The 20,525-nt window shown below is 40.4% G+C and overlaps 1 protein-coding gene across 6 annotated transcripts in view; it reads left to right on the top strand.

The window, feature by feature from the left end:
* The window catches only part of LOC119744583 (myosin-9-like), a 61,349-nt gene that overhangs the window by 36,841 nt on the left and 3,983 nt on the right, over positions 1 to 20,525 (top strand). For 2 of the 6 annotated variants that reach the window (XM_038220582.1, XM_038220579.1), the window contains exons 18-31: positions 935 to 1,137; positions 2,315 to 2,475; positions 3,536 to 3,661; positions 6,288 to 6,293; positions 7,281 to 7,332; positions 8,666 to 8,915; positions 9,784 to 9,936; positions 10,112 to 10,840; positions 11,290 to 11,421; positions 13,201 to 13,265; positions 14,796 to 14,889; positions 17,254 to 17,271; positions 18,039 to 18,067; positions 19,402 to 19,604. In XM_038220582.1, the coding sequence (XP_038076510.1) occupies positions 935 to 1,137; positions 2,315 to 2,475; positions 3,536 to 3,661; positions 6,288 to 6,293; positions 7,281 to 7,332; positions 8,666 to 8,915; positions 9,784 to 9,936; positions 10,112 to 10,840; positions 11,290 to 11,421; positions 13,201 to 13,265; positions 14,796 to 14,889; positions 17,254 to 17,271; positions 18,039 to 18,067; positions 19,402 to 19,604 (2,221 nt within the window). Of the gene's footprint in view, positions 1 to 934; positions 1,138 to 2,314; positions 2,476 to 3,535; positions 3,662 to 6,287; positions 6,294 to 7,280; positions 7,333 to 8,665; positions 8,916 to 9,783; positions 9,937 to 10,111; positions 10,841 to 11,289; positions 11,422 to 13,200; positions 13,266 to 14,795; positions 14,890 to 17,253; positions 17,272 to 18,038; positions 18,068 to 19,156; positions 19,224 to 19,401; positions 19,605 to 20,525 lie in introns of those variants that run through there. The other 4 variants (XM_038220583.1, XM_038220581.1, XM_038220580.1 and 1 more) reach the window with 4 other exon arrangements.

Below are 20,525 nucleotides of genomic sequence, written 5' to 3' on the forward strand. Positions count from 1 at the left end.
TATCAAAAAGAAATAGACATAAATTTGTGTTAATTTAAGATTGTTCTTTTGGAAAGGGATATGCAACATTTGCTTTTGCTGTAATTTTCAGAAATCGATGGATTTGGAGGGTTAGTATTTTATACCAAAGATTTGTTACACTGACTTGTTTGAAGTTTGATGTTCGTAGATGCTGGCAAAACCAAGAAAAACAGTCATGTTCCTGTAGTCTGGTTCAATTGACCCCACGTAAGATGAAACAGAGCAATTTATAGTTGTCGGGGAACTGTAAGGTCAGGGAAGCAGTCTATAGCTGGCTTGTACCTGTTCATACATGTAGGTGTTTAATCGATTGCAAACAAAATGCGGACTAACTAATATGGTAAATTAGGGGTTAGGGTTAAAAAAAACCCACAGTTTTTTCCAACGTCGGTCGGCCAACCAGCTTGGAAATTGATACAAAAATACCACTTTTCTTGAAAATGACAGCACACCATGCCATGATTTTACAGGATGCTTTAGACTGTCATTCACTAACAGTCCAGTAAAGTATTTCATAATAATTTGGTAGTTTTGTTTTTTGATGTTTGCAAATGTTGTATATTCCCTTTAAATCTCAATCTGATATAAATTATGTGTGTTGTCAGAAATCCCTTGACTGCTTTGACCCTAACTTCCTAGCATGATTTACTAGGAATCATACCCATTCGGCAGATTCCAACACCATATTGGAAACTGCACACACATATTTTTGACCTTGATTCTTGAGGTGTGCCAACCCAGTGTAAAAGACTGTTAGTTTAGGGGTACTGTACCCATCCTGACAGATTCCAACAAAACCTGCCGTTGGGGTTTGATGGGTTGAGTTCTGTTAGGGTGAACAACGTTTTCACACTGAAGCAACAATATGTTTTTGTTTTATGATATTCTTTTAATTTTGTTTATCCACACTCAGATGGAGAATGAAAGCCATCAGACTTCCCTGCGGTCCAAAGCCGTCTCCGATCTTCAAGACAAATGCCGACACCTTGGCGAGAAGTCGCAATCCCTGGAGGAAGGCAACCGGCAACTGTCGGCCAAAGTCACGCACCTGGAGACCGAGAGACGCAACCTGCAAAACCAGGCCATGGACTCTATGTCAAAAGTCGAATACGACCAGTAAGTATGAACGCAATGTTTCTTTAGGCTGATTTTCATTCAGCCGCCGAAAGCCGCTCTGGGGTCGACCTTGCGAAGACACAGAACAGCCAGTTACTGACTTTTCAGGAATCAAAATGCACCTGAGCTACGTCCCTCAGGAACATTGTTTGCAACCTGAGTGTAACTGCGATGATATTAATATGATTGGCATCAGAGTTGTAGTCGAGTACTTTCCGAGTACCAGCTTGATGGCTACCAGAGATTATGATGATTTGGTATGGAGAAAGCTGCATAATGCAGACACTGAACAGTAAATCCCCACCAACAGAAATTAAACACTTTAGACAATCAGAATCTTGTATGAACTAACCTTTTTAAGACAAAAGTATTCGGAAAGTACTAGCCAAGTACTTTTCAAGTACTTTTAGGTTACTTCTGACCCAAAAGGTTAATTCAAAAAGGGTTTTATGTAACCAAAGTCTCAAATTAATTTGTTCTCTAAAACTGACTTAATTTTGCTGTCTACTGTCAATGTTTCTCTTGCGTTGTTTGCAAGAAACAGCTCAATACTTGGTAATATAACAGAAGTACTCGGAAAGTACTCAGAAAGTACTCGGAAAGTACTCGGAAAGTACTCGACTACAACTCTTGTTTGGCATCAGTTGGTGCTCACGAAAATTAACAGTTGCAAGAGTAGAAAAATGTCAACTTCTGCATTGTGACAAAACGTGTTCCCGACAGGCGGGAATCAATCACAGTAGACCTGTGTGAAGTTTCGACGTAGTGCGAGCATCCGGAATCAGGCTAATTTTATTGTAAATCGTCATCGCGTCATGGGTGACGTGAGAATGGTTGTGAGTTTTCTGCGTCAAGAAACCACTTGTTCCACAATAATCACACAATTGCTCAGTTTTGTTACCTGAGCATGACTTTTTTGGTTGATACCAATGGTTTTGTCACGGTGTAAGAAAAACGCAGGTCGATTTGAGGGTGGCTTAAGCCGAAAAAATGTGGGAAAAAAAATATGTTAAGCATAATATGATATTTTGGCTAGTAACCTGTTTTTGTTAACAAGTCTTTATTTGGGAAAAAAAAACGAGTAACCTTAGCACCTTTTTAGCTTAACCTAAAGAAAATAATGTGAGAAATAAGAAATTCCACGAAAACTGTGACAATTTTTCTACGCTGCGCGCAGGATGGAGAGGGAACGAACACGGCTCAAGCTGGATTACGAACGGTTGAAGTCGGACTACAACGAGCTGGAAGGGCGCCACCAACGATTCGTCACAGATCACTTATCGAGGACGCTGGACAGCACGGGCCTTGGTGCGTCGCTGTCTGCACAGGATCACAGAGGTACATGTACAATAGATAGGATTGCCTGATTGTGCACCCTCAAAACAATATCAAGCAAGCTCGTCAAATTAAATTAAGTTTTTGCCCTTCACCGAAGTATAAGCACTGTATACTCAGTGTGTTACCTCCCGAGTGAAAGTTGGAAAAAATCACTCGGGTGGGACTCGACCACCAAGCTAACAAGATCGGTTGGCTGGTTCGAATCTGATGTACATAGCAGCGGGTACCGCATTAACTATTCACAAGATGGAATTTTTGCGTCGGGGTGATGTGAGTCAAATTAGGTTTTGCCCTTCACCGACGTATAAACACTGTATACTCAGTGTGTTACCTCCCGAGTAACAAATAAGCTGCAATATTTTGGGGGGAATGATTCATCCAATCAGGAAAGATATTTATTACACAACGACCAATTGAAACAAGTGCTGCTTTTTCATTATGTCTACAGTCTTAATTTGTCATTTATTAGGAGTGTAGTGAATTTGGGGTGAGGGTAGTTTTGCTTTCTTTGATGTTTTAGCTTTTCTTTATTTGGTTCCTTCTACGTTTTGCAACAATGGTCATTTCTCTTTTGGAAGAGGGAGTGGCTTGATATTGCTTCTTAGATATTTACTGTGCTGCTCTGTTCTCACCCCTTGTTCTCATTGCTACAGTCACTGTGGACAAAAATTTAAAAAACAGTGTCTTTGTTTTATGGAGTACTGAAGTGTGACGTCATTTAGAACCAGAAAGTGTAGGGCAAACGAATGGAGTACTCGGGCGTCTTGGTTCTCGGGCTGAATCACGCGCTAATGTGTTTTACACACATTTTGTGCGTGTGCACTTTGGTACTCCATTACTTTCAACTCAACAAGTCTTGAACCAATTAAAATTATGTTTGCGGTATATTAAAGCTATAAAATTAAGGTTTTTGGACAAATCAAAATATAATTTGACACGTGCTGTATAAAGCTGTAAAAAAAGAAAGAGGTGCTTCATAGGGTTCCGGTTTTGTTTTTTGTTTTTTGGGGTTTTTTTTTTGGACACCCTGTTTAATACTTCGGCATAAAATTTCCAACAGATCAACTGGAATCGGAAATCCGCAAGCTCCAGCTGGAGAATGAATCTCTGAAGCGACAGATAGACCATCTGAACAGCCAAGCGCTACTGGCTGACAACGCCAAGAAACGATCAGAAGATAAAATACGTAAGACCATTCGCTTTCAGCTCGCACCCATCACTTACACCTTATAGTCACTAGTTTGTCTACTTCATATTGAAAACTGATCTTTTCTGTGAACGTGAGTCACATATCACCAGAGGCCAAGTTCACGGAGTAGACTGGTTCCCGCTCCCATAATATGGGGACCGGTAGTGAGTTCCCATTTAAAGCCATTGATTGGATCGTCTGAGCGCGTGCGCATTATGATTTTTCCCCACAAATGGCATTCAAAACCTTTCTTTTTCATTGTCTGAGAAGTTACTTATAGTCATTTGTTAAATTGGTATTCTTGGTACTTGGTACTTGGTTGGTTCTTCTCCTAAGGACTTCCACAAGGGAGTATAACTAGGAGGCCAGAAACACCGGGGCAAACCGCTTCTCTTAGCGATAAGTGGTACTGGGTTCTTTTACTTGCGTTAGGCCTTATACAGCACAGGGGACCTCCGGCTTAAAGTCCCATCCGAAGGACGAAGCAATAATGGTTAAGTGCCTTGCTTAAGGGCACAAGTGTCCGGGCCTGGGCTCGAACCCACGCCACTGTTGCCTCTGAAACACCAGAGCATGAGTCCGGTGCTCTTAAAGGTATAGTCCATCATTTGTAATTTGTGCATTTTGTTCGTTTGAAGCAACAAATGTGCTTAAAATCTAAAGAAGGGTGCTGAACAACTAACCTGATGAAGTTTCAGCTTAGCTTCAATTGTATATTTCAAGAAAACCAACATTCTAGGACCTCGATTTCAAATCAAAAGTTGCTGAATCATGTTTTGAATTGGGCCTGAATTCAGCGTCCTAGACACGTTCTCACTGAGCTGATTGCAGCTACGCGATGTCGCGTACCGATCTGACGAATAATAGCAACCGCGCGCACGTGTGCATCGTGTCAACGCTTGCGCGCCCTTCGCCGAATAAAAAAACGAACTACTAACGGAAATTTCCAACGGTGCTTCTTAAGACGCACCGTTGGAAAGGCCTTCTTTCGTTGATTTCTGCAAAATGACAGCTTGCCAGAAAGAATAATTTTACAGGGAGTTTAATCCCCTTACTATCTTTCAACCAAGTACGTTTTTAAACAATAATTGTGCCAGTTACTTTTTGGATAGTTGCAAATGATGGACTATCAGGCCTTGAATTTGGGAATTTTTAGGGCAAGGCCACTTTGGCCTTGAATGAAACAAAATTATAGAGGGCACCAAGGCCAGTAGGGAGGGCACCAATGCCAAACTAAATATCTGCAGAAGGGGCACAGAGGCCGACAAAAAAAAATGCGAATTTATATCGGCGATTATGTAGTTTAGGGCCCCTCTTTAGTTTCGATCAAATTTGAGTCAAAGGTGTTGTTATCATTCAAAAAATTACTTTTCAACCTAAAGCAGACTTCTCTCAGCTTAAATGACACCTATTTTGTAATTTTGAACAATTTTGGGGGGATAGAAATTACGTTTTTTGGAAGCGGTTTTGTGGTTGGTGACATGCGATCGCCATCTCTGAAGTATTTTCATGTTGCGTTTTGTCGTTGTCATGACCTACCTGCATGTTCTTAATGTGGATTAAAAGTTGATTTTGTTCTCTTAGGGAATCGGGCCCATAATTAATACACGATTGCCATTTCCCCGTTTGACAATCGAAACCATGTGCACGCGTGTTTTGACTATGCCCCGAGCTCGTTTGCCTCGTACACGAACATCAATGCGTTCTGTACTGCGCATGCAAGCACTGAGAAAAAGAAAGTCGGTTGACTGCACGTAAGATCTGCCGTACGTACTCCTGCTGGTATGTGTGTGTACGAATACAGACATATATTTTTGCAGCGGGAGTGTCGCTACTTGAAGTATCGGCGCATACAGGAACTGGAGATTCATGCAGTTGTGTACGTGTGTGTACATCGTACAAATGTACATGAATGCAGTGGGGATCGGAATCGCAGGTGTTTGGCCACGGCCGTACTGTGATTGATTCAGCGAGATTTTGAGACAACTGATCGGGCTGGCATGGCATCGAAATACATTGTCAATGTGTGGAAAACAACTGAAATCAAGGATTGTAGTGGTTTTAATAGGCTGATAGATGTTTTTGCAGAAAGGGCACGACGGCCAAGGTAAATATGGGGCAAGGCAAAACTGGCCGTGAAGAAGGGGATTTTTTGTGGGGCACCTCGGCCAGTAAGAAGGCAACGACGGCACTGGCCGTCGTGGCCGTCGTTCAATTCAAGCCCTGGACTATGGCTTTAACCGCTAGGCCATGACACTCCACTAAATATATACTGTATACCCGATGCCATATTCTGGAACCCGTTACTGACATCAGCGGTCGGGTACTATGGTACCCAGTTTCGGTGCACAGCAATAGTTCCATCTTTGCTGTACATCAAGTTTGTTTGAAAAAAAAGTTAAGTCTGAATATTTAACCTCCCTCAGATAAATTTTAAAGGTTGATTTGACTGAAAGAGTGAATTTGACTGAAAGAGTGATTTTTTTTATACTAAATTTTGTAGCCGTAATAAAACAAACTGTTATGAGTCTCATGTTGATGTGTTTGTGCCATATTCTCGTCGTTTATTTCAATCACTCATGTTCCTTTTAATTTCTCTCTTTAACTTTGCCAAACTGTGTAGTATTAGGTAAGTTTCTGTTAGCTCAATTTCCATTTTCCTTTCTTGAATGTTTCTTGATGTGTGTTGTGAGAATTGTTCATACCATGGATTGTTTTTAATTTCTAGTAAATGCATCAGAGTAATGCATAGGCCTACAGTGGGTTTAAAAGTAGGTTTGTTAATAACTTCAAGAATGACAAACCAAATGTACAAAAATAAAATGTGGAAAAGCAAATTTGGGGGCTATTTTTTTATGCATATTATTCAAAAACTCATTGTGGGCCTTATTATTTCATCTCAAATTGAATCCATCGTAATGTTGTCTGTTGTTTAATCACCTCTCTGCTATTTCGTGTGCTTTGTGTGGCTCTTTTGCTTTTGTTTTTATCTTTTAACTGTCAAAAGTTAGAAGTTGAAATAATGAATGGTATGATCTTGTTTTTTGGTCATGTGTTATGTACAAGGTGGTGTGAGTAGCACGTTTTCAATAAAATTTGTCAAAACTTGACATGTTTATCATTTCCTCTTTCTTACTGGTTTTTTTTTCCAATCGAACACAACCAGCTGAAAATTTCAGTTGGAGCGAGTTCAACTGGTTTCCATTGGTTTCAACTGGTACACGTTTATATAAACTGAAACTGGATGACTGGTTTTGAAGTGGTTTAACTGTTTTTGAACTGGTTTTGAAATGGTATAACTGGTTTTGAGCCAGTTAAACCAGTTCAAACTCTGTTAAACCAGTTCAAAACTTGTCACCAATTTCCACTTGAACTGGTTTCAACGGGAATTTTCACCTGGGCATAACGGGATCAGCGGTTGTTGGCTATTTCAACTACCTGCCGCCTCTTTGCAAAAGAGGGGATCAGGTTTGAAATAGTCAGCACCCGGGTACCAGAAGTTGAATATTGCACTACTGTCCCTGAAACCATGCTGGAAGCGGTGTACTGGACTTTCCGTCTTTATCATGAGGTTAACAACATGTTTTTTTTGGTATTATTTCATCTGGAATTGCAGGAATTTTGGAGAAGGAAGCACATGAGATGCAGGCAGAGCTGACCAAGCAGAAGTGAGTTTATTCATTGGAATGGAATGCAATTAAGACTTGAGTAATTTTTATTATTAAGGGAATAAATGTGTGTTTGGGAGATATTAAGACCGGTTGGAGTCTGGATGGGTGATAATTACCCGAGGCGAAGCCGAGGGTAATTATCAGCACTCCAGACTCCAACCGGTCTTAAACAGAGTGTTTAATACCGACCAAGCACATATTTATTCGCATTCAGAAATACCTTTTTGGGACAAAAAATAATCTTTTCGGTCCAAAAACCAAAACAAGTCAAAACCTAGACGTTGCCAACCATTTTGTTTAACAATTTTACTGCATGTTTTATGAAACACCCCTCTGACTCTAGTATGGAATGTCCCTCTACAACTCCTTACCTTATAAGGAGATTAACGCGCAAGTCGCGCGTACTGCGCAATGTCGCGCAGAATGCACCTTGGGCATTGCATTGTGAATTTAGGACCATAAAATACTGACTCACTCGTAGTATTGCGCATTCCTACGTGAGGATTGTGAACGTTTAACCAATAAAACGGATAGAGGCACTGGATTTTTAGGAGTCCAAATTTCATGTGACACTGGAAAAGTGTTTAAGACCAGCTAGCCATGTCTTTATCATTGGCTTAAGACCAGCCACGTGACGGGCTCTCGACCAATAGGAATGCGTAAACGGTCTTACGTATTTATGAATTATTATTCATCACTTGGCATTTGTGACTCGTCTGGATTCTGCAGAACAAGAGCTTTCTAATGGTATATACATATAAGGGTGCTGAGTTGAGTAACAGAAATATAAATTGCCAACTAAATTGACATTGCACAAGTTATTTAAAAAATAATACCATTTCAAATATCATGCTGTTGTATTCCAGTATAAATGAACAGTCAGCTAGTAAAATGGGATGAAAAGAGGTTTTAAAGACGTTTGATTGATCAAATACAACGGGGAAAAGTTGAACAGGACTTAAAAATGGAGGTTCACCAGAAAACGAAAGTTGACCGTCCCTTCAATTTTGGCTTTGCCCCACTGTACCGCAAATGGCAATTTCTGACTTTGTGCTCATTTTGGAGTGACATAACTTGTTTGGTTGGGTATGCCCATGGAAGTCTTCCAAATTTTTTCCTGGGATTCCTTGGCAGAAGATGGAAGAAGGAAATTACAGTTTATTCCAGATGGGAGGAAAACCCCCAGAATGACATTCTAGAAAAACCCATGGAATCAGGTAGGGACCGAAAACCCAGTCCACATGTCATCCTGGGCAGCACTTTACTAAAGGAACCACCCAGATCTTCTTTGAGGCTCTCTTAAACAAAGAATCTCTGGCGCATCTTTCAGGCGCAGGCAGTCCCCGACTCCAGATGGAGAGTCCACCCTGAGGTCCCAGCTCTTGGAGCGCAGCCACACTATCAACCAGCTCCAGGCCGAGATAGCCACCAAGAACATCGCCCTGGAGTCCATGAGGCAGGGACTGGATGCTCGGGTGGACAGCAAGAACCAGGAGATCAGTGAGCTGATGAGAGAGAAGGAGGAGCTGAATGAGACAAGGAGGAGACTGGAGCAGGAGAAACTAGTCCTGGAGATCAAGGTGAGTTGGGTCTTAACAGACTATTCGTCTTAGATATCGGGAAGCATTGGGTCAAACTAGGATGAGACTGGAACAGGAGAAACTAGCCCTTGAGAGAAGAAACTCTTAACTAGTTAAAACCAGTTTTGTAACCAGCCCTCGCTGTTTATACCAGTTGGGGCCAATTTCACGGCGCTGCTAAGCACAAAAATTTGCTTAGCACAAAAAAAGTCTGGCTTATAAAAGCAGGTTACCAGCCAAAACTCCATGTGATGTATATTGCTCTTGAGTAGTATTGAGCTGTTGTTTGCTATAGCATGAAAATCACATGGAGTTTTGGATGGTTAACTGCTTTTATAAGCCAGACTTTTTTGTGCTAAGCAATTTTATTTTGCTTAGCAGTGCCGTGAAATTGGGCCCTGGTTGATAAGCAGAGGTCAGTGATAACCCTTGAGAAAAGAAACTCTTTACTAGTTTAAACCATTTTTGTATCCAGCCCTCTTTTACTTATTAGGTTGATAAGCAGAGGTCAGTGAAAGATAAGCCTTGAGAGAAGAAACTCTTAACTAGTTTAAACCAGTTTTGTAACCTGCCCTCTTTTACTTACCAGGTTGATGAGCAATGGTCAGTGATACATACACCTTGAGAGAAGAAACTCTTAACTAGTTTAAACCAGTTTTGTAACCAGCCCTCTTGTCCTTACCAGGTTTATAAGCAGGAGTCAGTGATAGATCAGCTTCGAGAGAAGAAACTCTTAACTAGTTAAACTAGTTTTGTAACTAGCCCTCACTGTTCTTACCAGGTTGATGAGCATGAGTCAGTGATAGATCAGCTTCGAGAGAAGAAACTCTTAACTACATTAAACCAGTTTTGTCTTTGACCCTACCAGGTTGATGAGCAGAAGTCAGTGATAAACCTGTTGCGAGAGGAGAAGCCTCGTATAATGGAAGACAAGGATACCAAGATTGCGGAGCTTCACGCTGAGTTCATCCAAGCCGATCGAAATGCAAAGAAACTGGAAAATGACCTTATGAACATGCAGGTAATATTTTAAGATCAAGGTCAATATATTTAAGTTTACTCCCAGGCAGTTATTGAAAGTCCAATATGTTTTCAATGTGGTCTCATCTTTGTAAAGATGTTACATTTAAGGCATAGAAGAGAAGTTGGTAGTTCCACATATAAATGTTGAGTCCGATATAACTTTTATTCTTTAGGAAAAATTGTTTGAGAAAGATAGCGAGCTGGTTTGTCTCCGTCTCCAACAAACCACCGAGCTTGAGAGTGCCCAAGAGGGCACCCTCAAACAGGTGAAGGACCTTCAGAGTCTCATCCTGAAGAAGGAGAGCGAGCTGGCCGACCTCCGGCAAGAGCTCCAGGCCAAGAGTAAAGACTTCCGGGAGCTCCTCCAAGCCAAGACCCGACAGGACTTAGAGCTGGAGCACATCCGGGATGAGCACGCCCACCGAGTGGAGCAGCTGACCAACGCGAACAAGCGCCAGGAGGAGGAGATCGTAGCTCTGCGGGAGGAGCTCAACAACCTCAGGGATCAGCTCCGGAGGTTGCGGGAGAGCCAGGACTCGGACGCCGAGAACCTGAAGGAGAAACTCAGCGAGACGGCCAGGGAGACGGCTCGGCTGAAGGAGAGCCGGGAACGTGAGGTGACGGACCTCCAGGCAGAGCTGACGAGGAAGGAGTCTGAGATTCAGAAGCTCCTGTCGCAGAAGGGGTCAGAAGTGGAGGGCTTGGAGGAGCAACTTGGAGACATGTCCAAGGAGCTGTCTCGCTACCGAGACAACAAGGAGAAAGAGGTGATGGACTTGAGGAATGAGCTGACCAGGAGGGAGGCGGAGCTTGTCAAACAGATTGAGAAGAAGGAAGGCATCATCATGGCATTAGAGGAGGAACTGGATGATGAAAAACACAGGAAGCCAAGACTCATGAAGGTAGGGCATCTTGATCTATATTCCCAGAAATTCAGGCCCAGATTATTCAGACAATGTCTTGCCAAAGAGCAACTGCTCTAATGAGGCTTTAAACTCCCAAATGCAAGACTCCCAGTTCCATCATGTTTTCTGATCTTAGAAAGATTAACCTCTAGGTGGTCAGGCTAGATGTGAGGCTTGAGGAAGGCCTGATGGCAAAACACATGTGAAGTCTTGTTTATATTCCATTAAAGGCACATACAGGACCATGTACATTTATCCCAAAAGTGACCTACCAAATTATTATCAAAAAGTTACTTGGATTATAGATGAAATACTGGTACAAAACACCGTGTGGAATTATTCTGTCTGGCTTGCTGTCATTTAGAAGAAATCAAGAAATGTAGGTGATTTTAATACAGAAACTTACAGAAAAACTATAATGAAATGATGTTTTGGAAATTTTTCAGCAATCTATGAACGCAGTGGAGGAAGAGCTAGCCTCAGTCAAGGGTGAGCTGCAACGGGTCAATGGAATGATCGACATCAAACAGACGCAGATTGACGAGCAGAACAGCCGAGTCAGGGATCTGGAAGCAAAGGTCAGCCAAGACAAAAAAATGTACCATTGTTGCTTGAGTGTTGAAACATTTGATCACCTTATTGCATGTGTGCACAAGTTCTGTCAATTTTGATGACTATAATAATCGACCAAAGGATTTGGAGGAAAAAAAATGAAAATTTTGTTCAGTTATTTTCTGTTTAATACTTACATTGTACCCATTCTGTCTTTCCCGTGTTCACAACATTTAATGCCTTGTTTAAAGGGAATATACATCATTTGCTTTTGCTGTAATTTTCAGAAATGGATGGAATTGGGGGGTTGGAAATATGTAGCAAATATAGTTACACTGACTTTTTTGAGGTTTTGGGTTCGAAAATGCTATAAAAACCAAAAAAAACAATCATTTTCCTGTAGTCTGGTTCCCTGACTCCATATAAGAAGAAACAGAGCAGTTTACATACATTGGGGAATTGTAAGGTCAGGGAACCAGTCTAGCTGGCTCGTACGCGTTCATAGGTTTGTAATCGATTGAAAACAAGTGCGATGGTCAATTGGGGCCAGTATTTGAAAAAAAGCCAGTTTTTTCCAACGCTGATCGGCCGATCAGCGTTGGAAATTGATACAAAAATACAACTTTTCTTGAAAATGACAGTATACCAGGTGCCATGATTTCACAGGATGCTTTACACTGTCATTCACTAACAGTCCAGCAAGGTATTTCAAAATGATTTGGTAGTTTTATTTTTTGATGTTTGCAAATGTTGTATTTTCCCTTTAATGCTAATAGTGGGGCATATAGGGGAAATATTTGTGGGAATTGTGCCTTTGATGATACAAGCATGACATTTGGCACACAGAGTATGTCATGAGAAAGGGCCATCGCAGATTTGTCCTTTGAAAAAATATAGGTAATGAATGAAAGGTTTGCGGAAACACCATGTGGGAATAATTTCTCAAACTAAGAGAATGGTTCTTGAAAGAACCAGAGGTATAAACTCTGGGAGTTATTTCCACATTGTGTTTCTGCAAACCTTTCATTCATTAGTATCTCCACCATGCAAAGAATCAAATCTTACTTAAAATATAGGTAGAATTACAAGCAATTTTCAAATTGTTCAAAATAGCTTCCATTGCTTGTTATTCCACCTGTATTTCTTCAAAGGACAAATCTGCAATGGCCCCATAGCCAAATATCTTTCTCATGACATACTGTGTGCCAAATTCCATACTTGTTTCATCAAAGGCCCAATCCCATCACCTATATGCCGTAACATGCGCACTTAACATACGCTGTAAAGATTTCTTTATTTTTAATTTTTTTTTTAATCTGTTTATCTCTTGATTTACTTTAAACCCATGCACATCATCTGCAACTTGCACTTTTTAAAAGACACATTTTTCTTCACTAAAACACTCCACAAGAAGCCAGTGTTCTCTAAGGTTTGACAACCGAACATCACTTAACCCAAACAGTGCTGAATCCTCAAATTTTAAAATGATTTTTTTTCCACATATTCTAGGGAGTGTGAGAGAATATATCTTTATCATGCTGCCACCATTTCAGTCATGTTCCCTGTGTCCAAAAACAGTACTGAACAACGTTTTTTTTTTTTTTTGCAAAAAGGAACCAGACTATTTTTCCTTCCAGCTTTGCTTTGGTTATGTTGATTTGAATGGAAAAAATCAAGATGGCCGCAACATGATAATGGTCTATGGGGCTCAAAGTCTGCTTTATTCATTGGTATTAAAATCTCAAGGCTTGATTTTGAGGCTTTATTCTCATTGATCAATCCTGCTTTGTCTTTCTGTTTCGTAGAAAGAGGAACTTCAAAGAGACAAGACAGATATGAGACGAAAACTTGAGGCTGAACTTGATGAAAAGTGAGTCTTTTACACATATGTATAGTCATTTCAATCCCTTTCCTTACGGGAGAATATGAAATTAAAGGTAGCGTCCATCATTTGTAATTTGTGCATTATGATCGTTTGAAGCATCAAAAGTGCTCAAAATCTAAGAAGGGTACTGAACTACTAACCTGATGAAGCTTCAGCTCAGTGAATGCTGTATATTCCGAGAAAACAACATTCTAGGATCTCTATTTCAAATCAAAAGTTGCCGAGTCATGTTTTGAATTGGGCCAGAGTTCAATGTCTGAGACATGTTCTCACTCAGCCGATTGCAGCTACGTGATGTTGCGTACTGAACCGCCGAATTATAGCAACCGCGTGCATGTATGCGTTATGTCAACGCTTGCGCGCTTCGCCAAATAAAAAAAACGAACTACTAATGGACATTTCCAATGATACGTTTAAACCAAGTAATCTTTTCAACAATAATTACGTCAGTTACTTTTTGGATAGCTGCAAATGATAGACTTTACCTTTAACTAGGTAATTCAAAGTTAAGGGTGAGTGTGGCCAAGTGGTAAAAGGACTCATGATCAGAGGGTCAGGGGTTGGAGTCCAGCTACTGGCCATGCGTTGTGTCCTTGGGCAAGCCACTTCATCCTCACTTGCCTCTCTCCACCCAGGAGTATAAATGGGTACCGGCATTAGCTGGGGAGTAGCCTGCGATGGACTGGTATCCCATCCAGGGGGAATAGAGATATTCTGAGTCATTTCATGCTAGGGAAACTGGAGATAAATGCCGGCCTGATGGGCCATGTTGGCTCGTGACAGAGTTTACTTTACTCAAGGTTTACCTTGTTGTTTTATAAAGTTCTACGGGATTTGACGGAGTACCTCAAGGTTCCACCTTGAGGTACCGCTTGTTTAACCCTAACCTTCCCAAGTCCTCCAAAATCCTCTTTGCAAAATGGAGGATTTTGCAGGATTGAGGCTATATATGGCAAAAATGTGTGGCTGAGTTTTGGAGGATGCACTGTGTCGAGGTCTTGGGCCGGACTTTGTGTTGTTTATGCTCAGCCGTACATACATTTAGGCCTAGATTATACTTGAAATCCTACGCACTGCTCCAGGATGTCACTGGCTCTGTCTCGACATATTGACAGTGATTGCTGGAGGAGTTTGCAGGATGGAGCCAGTGGTCACCCGTCCAAGGACCACTTTCAAGAAATAACAGAGCATTTTGCAGGATTGAGGCTATATGCAATTTTTACATGGAGGCAGTTGGAGGATTTTGCAGGACAGAGATTTTATCATAGCAAAAATGCTTAGGGAGTTAGGGTTAATGTCTCATTCTTCTCTTTAGATATAGAGAAATAAGTAAGATCAATTCTTAAAAAATGCAGTCATTGAGTGAGTGTTATACTAAATGTTTAGAATGATCTTCTTTTACCTTCCGCAGTAAATGTAGAGACCTATGGACGCCGTGCACAAATAGAATGGTGCTTTCTGACCATTTGTAAAAAAATTTCCTTTTCCTGTACTTTGCTTTTATTCCTCTTCTAGCATGGACACCATCAGAGACTTGAACCGGAGAATCGATCAACATAAAACGGAAGTGGAACTCATGAAAGAGAAGTGTAAAGCCCTGGAAGGCCAGGTAGGTTGGCCAGCATTGTCCCGTTCATTTTATCACCGATGATCGTCTGTGTTTCAAGATCACTGCGCGACCTGCTGCTCGCAAATGAGATCGCCTCTAGCAAACGCTGATGTTTCTAAGCATGTTCTTAGAACATGCTCTAGATTTCAGACAACTTCAGAGACAAATTCAGGTTTTGTAAAAAAAAAATTCCAAAGCATTTCACCCAATGGATACTCTGCATTGCTCCATGCTAAGTTATGGAATAATTACGTCACACAGTTTGAATTATTTAAAACATAAAAGCCTTTTGTAGAAGGTTGCAGATGTCCAAAATTGGGGGAAGTTTATTTTGTTGGGGGGGGGGGGCTTGTTAAAATGAAACATAAAATTTGGAAATTTATCAGAATAAAACAATTGAAAATATTGAAAGCATGAAATATCTTTAGAGAGAGTCCCATCTTATTAACTAGTTTGCGCCAGATGACATGTACCGTATATACGCAACGTTTTTTTGCTGTATTCGGAACGGATGACGGATAAACGCTCAGGGAGCGAGGCCGGAAATATCTGTCAGCGACCCGCTCGCTGCGAGCGAGGCCGGAAATATGACTTTGCTACCCGAGGGTGATGGCTTCAACCCACCTGGCTTGAGGTCGAGTGAAAAGTAATCCTGCACCTTGTTCCGTTCTTGCAAAATAATCCCGGCGCAAACTGGTTAAAAGAGTTATTGGCAAACAGAATTTGGCAAATTTTGTCTCATCTTGTGGAGCAGGTCGCACATTATAGTTTAGCATCATTTGCATGTCGTTCAGATATCGTTTGCACCCATGGTTTGATTTTGTGTGTGTTTATCAAAGTTAGTCAGAATAGCACATTTTCATGTACATGTAGGTAGTAGAGTGCTTTAGAAGCGATTAGCTCCACTTTTCACATTGTAAATGCACTTTTTGGTTTCATCCTCAAAACCATTTGAATGGTCAAGCGTTAAGACATGTACATAGGTTGTTCTATAAATTTAGGGTCCACTTTTTTTCTTTCCCCTATTACATCTGACATCTATGATTGTATAATTCTGATGCACTCCTTAATGCAGTCATCTTCCAAAAGTGATTATGAACTACCTACCCAACAAAAACAATAATTTGAAGTCATGCTTGAATGGCAAATTACAAAGTACCAAGGTAACATCATGGACAGAAAAAATGTCATGCAAAATTTATGGAATGACACTGATATAATAGCTGTGTCTGCTTCAAAATTGTTGAAAAGGAAAACACTGCAGATCTTAACTCATACACTTATTAATATTTCAACCATAGAAAATTTATTCTCCTGATTTGTAAACACTTCAATTTGTGCTTCCACACGTGACTCCTTAATTGCCTTTTTGTCGAATATGGTCACGCTGTTTTGATGTTAACAGTCCAAAAGTTTCGTTTACTCAAACTCCCTTCTTAGTTTGACTATTAGTAGAAGACCATATCCGTCAAAATCCATCAATCTGCTTCACATAAAGCTTCAGGACCAAATCCATCGAAATCCACCACTGGTGCTGGTGGATTTTGATGGACTTGGTACGGTACACATGGCTTATCTGCTAAAATCCCCCAAAGTGGGGGGATGGATTTTGATGGAGTTGGTAAGGTTAGGGTTAAAGAATATTTTATAACAGCAAAACCAAACTCCCCTGCCCCTCTCCCCCCCCCCCCCCATTTATAAGCAAGTTTCTCAACTTGATGCCAAAAACTTAAACAATAAACAAACAAAAACCTGTATTAGAATAAAAACCAGCATGCCATGTTTACTTTTACCAAGATGGCTGCCTGCAGTGGTTGCTATGGTAAACCATCTGTAAAAAACAGATAACATACATGTATAAGCATTTCTGAAAGAAACTACCTCTAAAATATTTGTTATTTTTTGCTGTACGTGTGTTGCACTTCCATTTGCATGTTTAACAACCAGGTAATGTGATCCCACAAAATGAGTCTTAAGGACGTTTGTCATTATGTGCCATGTGCATAGGAAAGAGCATACCCTAGCTCTCCATTTTGATTTATCACTCAGTTTGTCATTTGGATGCATATGGACAAAAGTGTGAACGATTTTGCAAATGCCTATAACTCAAAATGGGTTTTTGCCTCTATTTTATCGGGCATGGTCACATAATGTGACCCAATGCAACAAAATTGTTGTGGAAAAAAAATTGTCTTTACGACTCATTTCTTGGGATTTTATTGCTCTTAATTTTTTACATTTTGAAATGATTGTGCGTGTGTAATTATTTCCGATTGTTGTGTGTTTTTTGCATGTTTCATCATGTAACCATCAACATCATCATTTGCATCATACCCATCCTTAATACATCTCTGTACTCCGTAGTCTACTGACAACAGTGCGGTAGGTATTTTAAAAAAAGATAAATTGCATACATTTTTTTAAAAGTTTATAAATTTTTTTTTTAATATTGTGCTGTTTTGTGCTGTATACTTGATCCTATACTTTGTTGTAATTTTATGCTTCTACTCCTTTTAACTGCTATTTAACCATTTTTAATTCCTGTAAAGTGTAAACGTGGTTATATCAGCGACTCTTTTGTGGCTGCCTACCTCGTGTGTTTATATGAATAAACCAGAATAATAATAATAATAATGAAAAAAAATAAATTAGCGCCGAAATCTATGTTGGCAATGACTGGAAGACAAAGAGTTCTCGTTGTCCTTTAACCTTAACTCCCCAGCCTAATTTACTAGGAACCACACCCATTCTGGCAAATTCCAACATCCACATGGGAAATCGTGCACACACAATGTTGGACTTAGTTTCTGGAGGTATGCCAACCCCAGTGTAAAAGACCATCAGTTTAGGGGTACTGTACCTATCCCAACAGATTTAAACAAAACCTGCTGTTGAACTTTGATGGGTTGAGTTCAGTTAGGGTTAATGGTTGAGATAAATATGAAATTCATCTGAATGTACTTTATTGATTTCTTTTGGAAGTTTTTGGTAAATTCTTTTTGTTTCAACGTTTAAGTAGTTAGCAAAAATCATTCTCAACAACAAATTGCCAAATTTTTGTAAGGGGCAGTATGTTTGTTCTGTGTTTAAACACTGGTTCTTACCTAAAAAGTCATCTTCTATGTTTTTTCTTTCTTTATGTTTTACAGCATGGGGATCGTGATGAATTTTCCAAAAGGTGAGCTAGATTGTAAACTACCTTTTTTTTTATTTCCAGTTGAGAAATCTACTAACAGACATCCATTGGTTTTGATGTGAAATGTACTTTTGGGGGGAAGGCTTATGTCAAGTTGGAACAAAAACCTAGAATCTAGCTGGGAAATTGTCTTTTCATGTGAGGCGTTCTGGCAAAATGAGACAGAACTGGGCATAGGTCCAAATGAGGGTTGTTGCACTTCAATCAGACATTCAGTTGAGAAGTTATGGCTGTTTTAAAGGGAAAATACAACATTTGCAAACATCAAAAAATAAAACTACCAAATCATTTTGAAATACCTTGCTGGACTGTTAGTGAATGACAGTGTAAAGCATCCTGTGAAATCATGGCACCTGGTATACTGTCATTTTCAAGAAAAGTGGTATTTTTGTATCAATTTCCAACGCTGGTCGGCCGACCAGCGTTGGAAAAAACTGGCTTTTTTTCAAATACTGGCCCCAATTGACCATCGCACTTGTTTGCAATCGATTACACACCTATGAACGGGTACAAGCCAGGTAGACTGGTTCCCTGACCTTACAATTCCCCAATGTATGTAAACTGCTCTGTTTCTTCTTATATGGAGTCAGGGAACCAGACTACAGGAAAATGATTGTTTTTCTTGGTTTTTATAGCATTTTCGAACCCAAAACCTCAAAAAAGTCAGTGTAACTATATTTGCTATATATTTCCAACCCCCCAATTCCATCCATTTCTGAAAATTACAGCAAAAGCAAATGATGTATATTCCCTTTAAAGTTTGCATTTATCGACATGTTGAACAAGCAAAATACCGAGAAACAGGCCTATTTAAAGTTTCAAGTTTTGCAATGGTTTTTTCCTTTAAAACACTTGTATTTTTATACTATTTCTTTAACCCTAACCCCCTTGAGTGATTTCCTAGGAACCTTCCTCACACTTGCAAAATCCAACACCACATGGTAACTCAACATCCAAACGGGCTCGATATGCCTTTTCTGTGTCCACCTGGATTTGACTATGACGTGTGAAGCAAGATCATGAATATTTATGAGATAAACCTCTTGCTTGTGTTTTCCCTCGTGGTAAAAGGTTAGAGGTCAAGATCCAGACCCAGGAGGAGGAGTTACATATGCCCTGATCCGATTGGTCAGTGGTCATGAATATAAAAGATCCTATTGCTTGTGTTTTTCCTCTGGGTCAAAGGTTAGAGGTCAAGTTCCAGAGCCAAGACTTACATGCCCACAACTGATTGGTCCATGATCATGAATATATGTATAAGGCAATGAATATGTATAAGGTGAACCCTTTGCTTGTGTTTTCCCTCTGGTTCAAAGGTTAGAGGTCAAGATCCAGACCCAGGAGGAGGAGCTACACGCCCTGAACCGACTGGTCACCGATCTTCAAAACCGCAACAAGAAGCTTGAGCAGACTCGAGACACACTGCAGGAGAACGTGGAGACGTATCGGGGGCGGAATAAGAAACTTGAAGATGTGGAGAAAGCGCAGAAGAAAGAGATGGAGACGCTGAAGGAAACGGGTAAGAAATATAGGAGAGAATTGACTGGAATGGGATTACAACCTGCCAGCTTTGAACAATTAAAATAAGGGAATAAATGTGCGCTTGGCGGGTTTTAAACACTCTGTTTAAGACCAGTTGGAGTCTGAAAGCTGATAATTACCTGAGCTGAAGGCGAGGGTGATTATCAGCATCCAGACTCTAACCTGTCTTAAACAGATTGTTTAATACTGGCCAGGTACCTTTTTGGTTAAATAATCAAAACTTTTCGGTCTAAAAGTCCAAACAAGTCCAAAATTATAAATTTCCAACGTTTTTTGTTCAACAAATTTACCTCATGTTTTTCAGAACACCCCTCTAGCTATATTATGGACTGTCCAATCTCGCGAGTGCAGTGTCATAAGCAACTCCTTATATTGAGATTGGCGTGCGCGGCACATGTACTTCGTGATGTGGCGCACAACGCATCTGTGCCGGTGTATTGTGAATTTAGGACTATCAAATTCTGACTGGTAGTATTGCGCATGCTGTGGGTGAGATTTGTGAACGTTCAACCAATAAAACGGTAAAGGCACCGGATTTCATAGGAGTCCAAATTTCATGTGGCACTGGAAAAGTGTTTAAGATCAGCCAGCCGGTCTTTATCAACTGTTTAAGACCGGCCACGTGACGGGCTTTTGACCAGTATGAATGGGTAAACTGTCTTAGGTATTTATGAATGACAGCTTAAGTACGAGTTCAACCAGACTCCTTCACAAATCATTCACAAATCAATCACAAGTCCATTAATTATTCGTCTTTTATATAACTGACATGCAGATCCTTGTCATTTGATTGGTGGAACTCACATCTAGTGACATTCGTTATTGCTCCCATTCACGCCGGGGCTCAAAAAGTCCAATTCGTCCATGGGGAATGGGAAATACCATTCAACAGTTAAAA

The sequence above is a fragment of the Patiria miniata genome, unplaced genomic scaffold (assembly GCF_015706575.1).
Source record: "Patiria miniata isolate m_02_andy unplaced genomic scaffold, ASM1570657v1 HiC_scaffold_7, whole genome shotgun sequence".
Lineage (NCBI taxonomy): Eukaryota > Metazoa > Echinodermata > Asteroidea > Valvatida > Asterinidae > Patiria > Patiria miniata.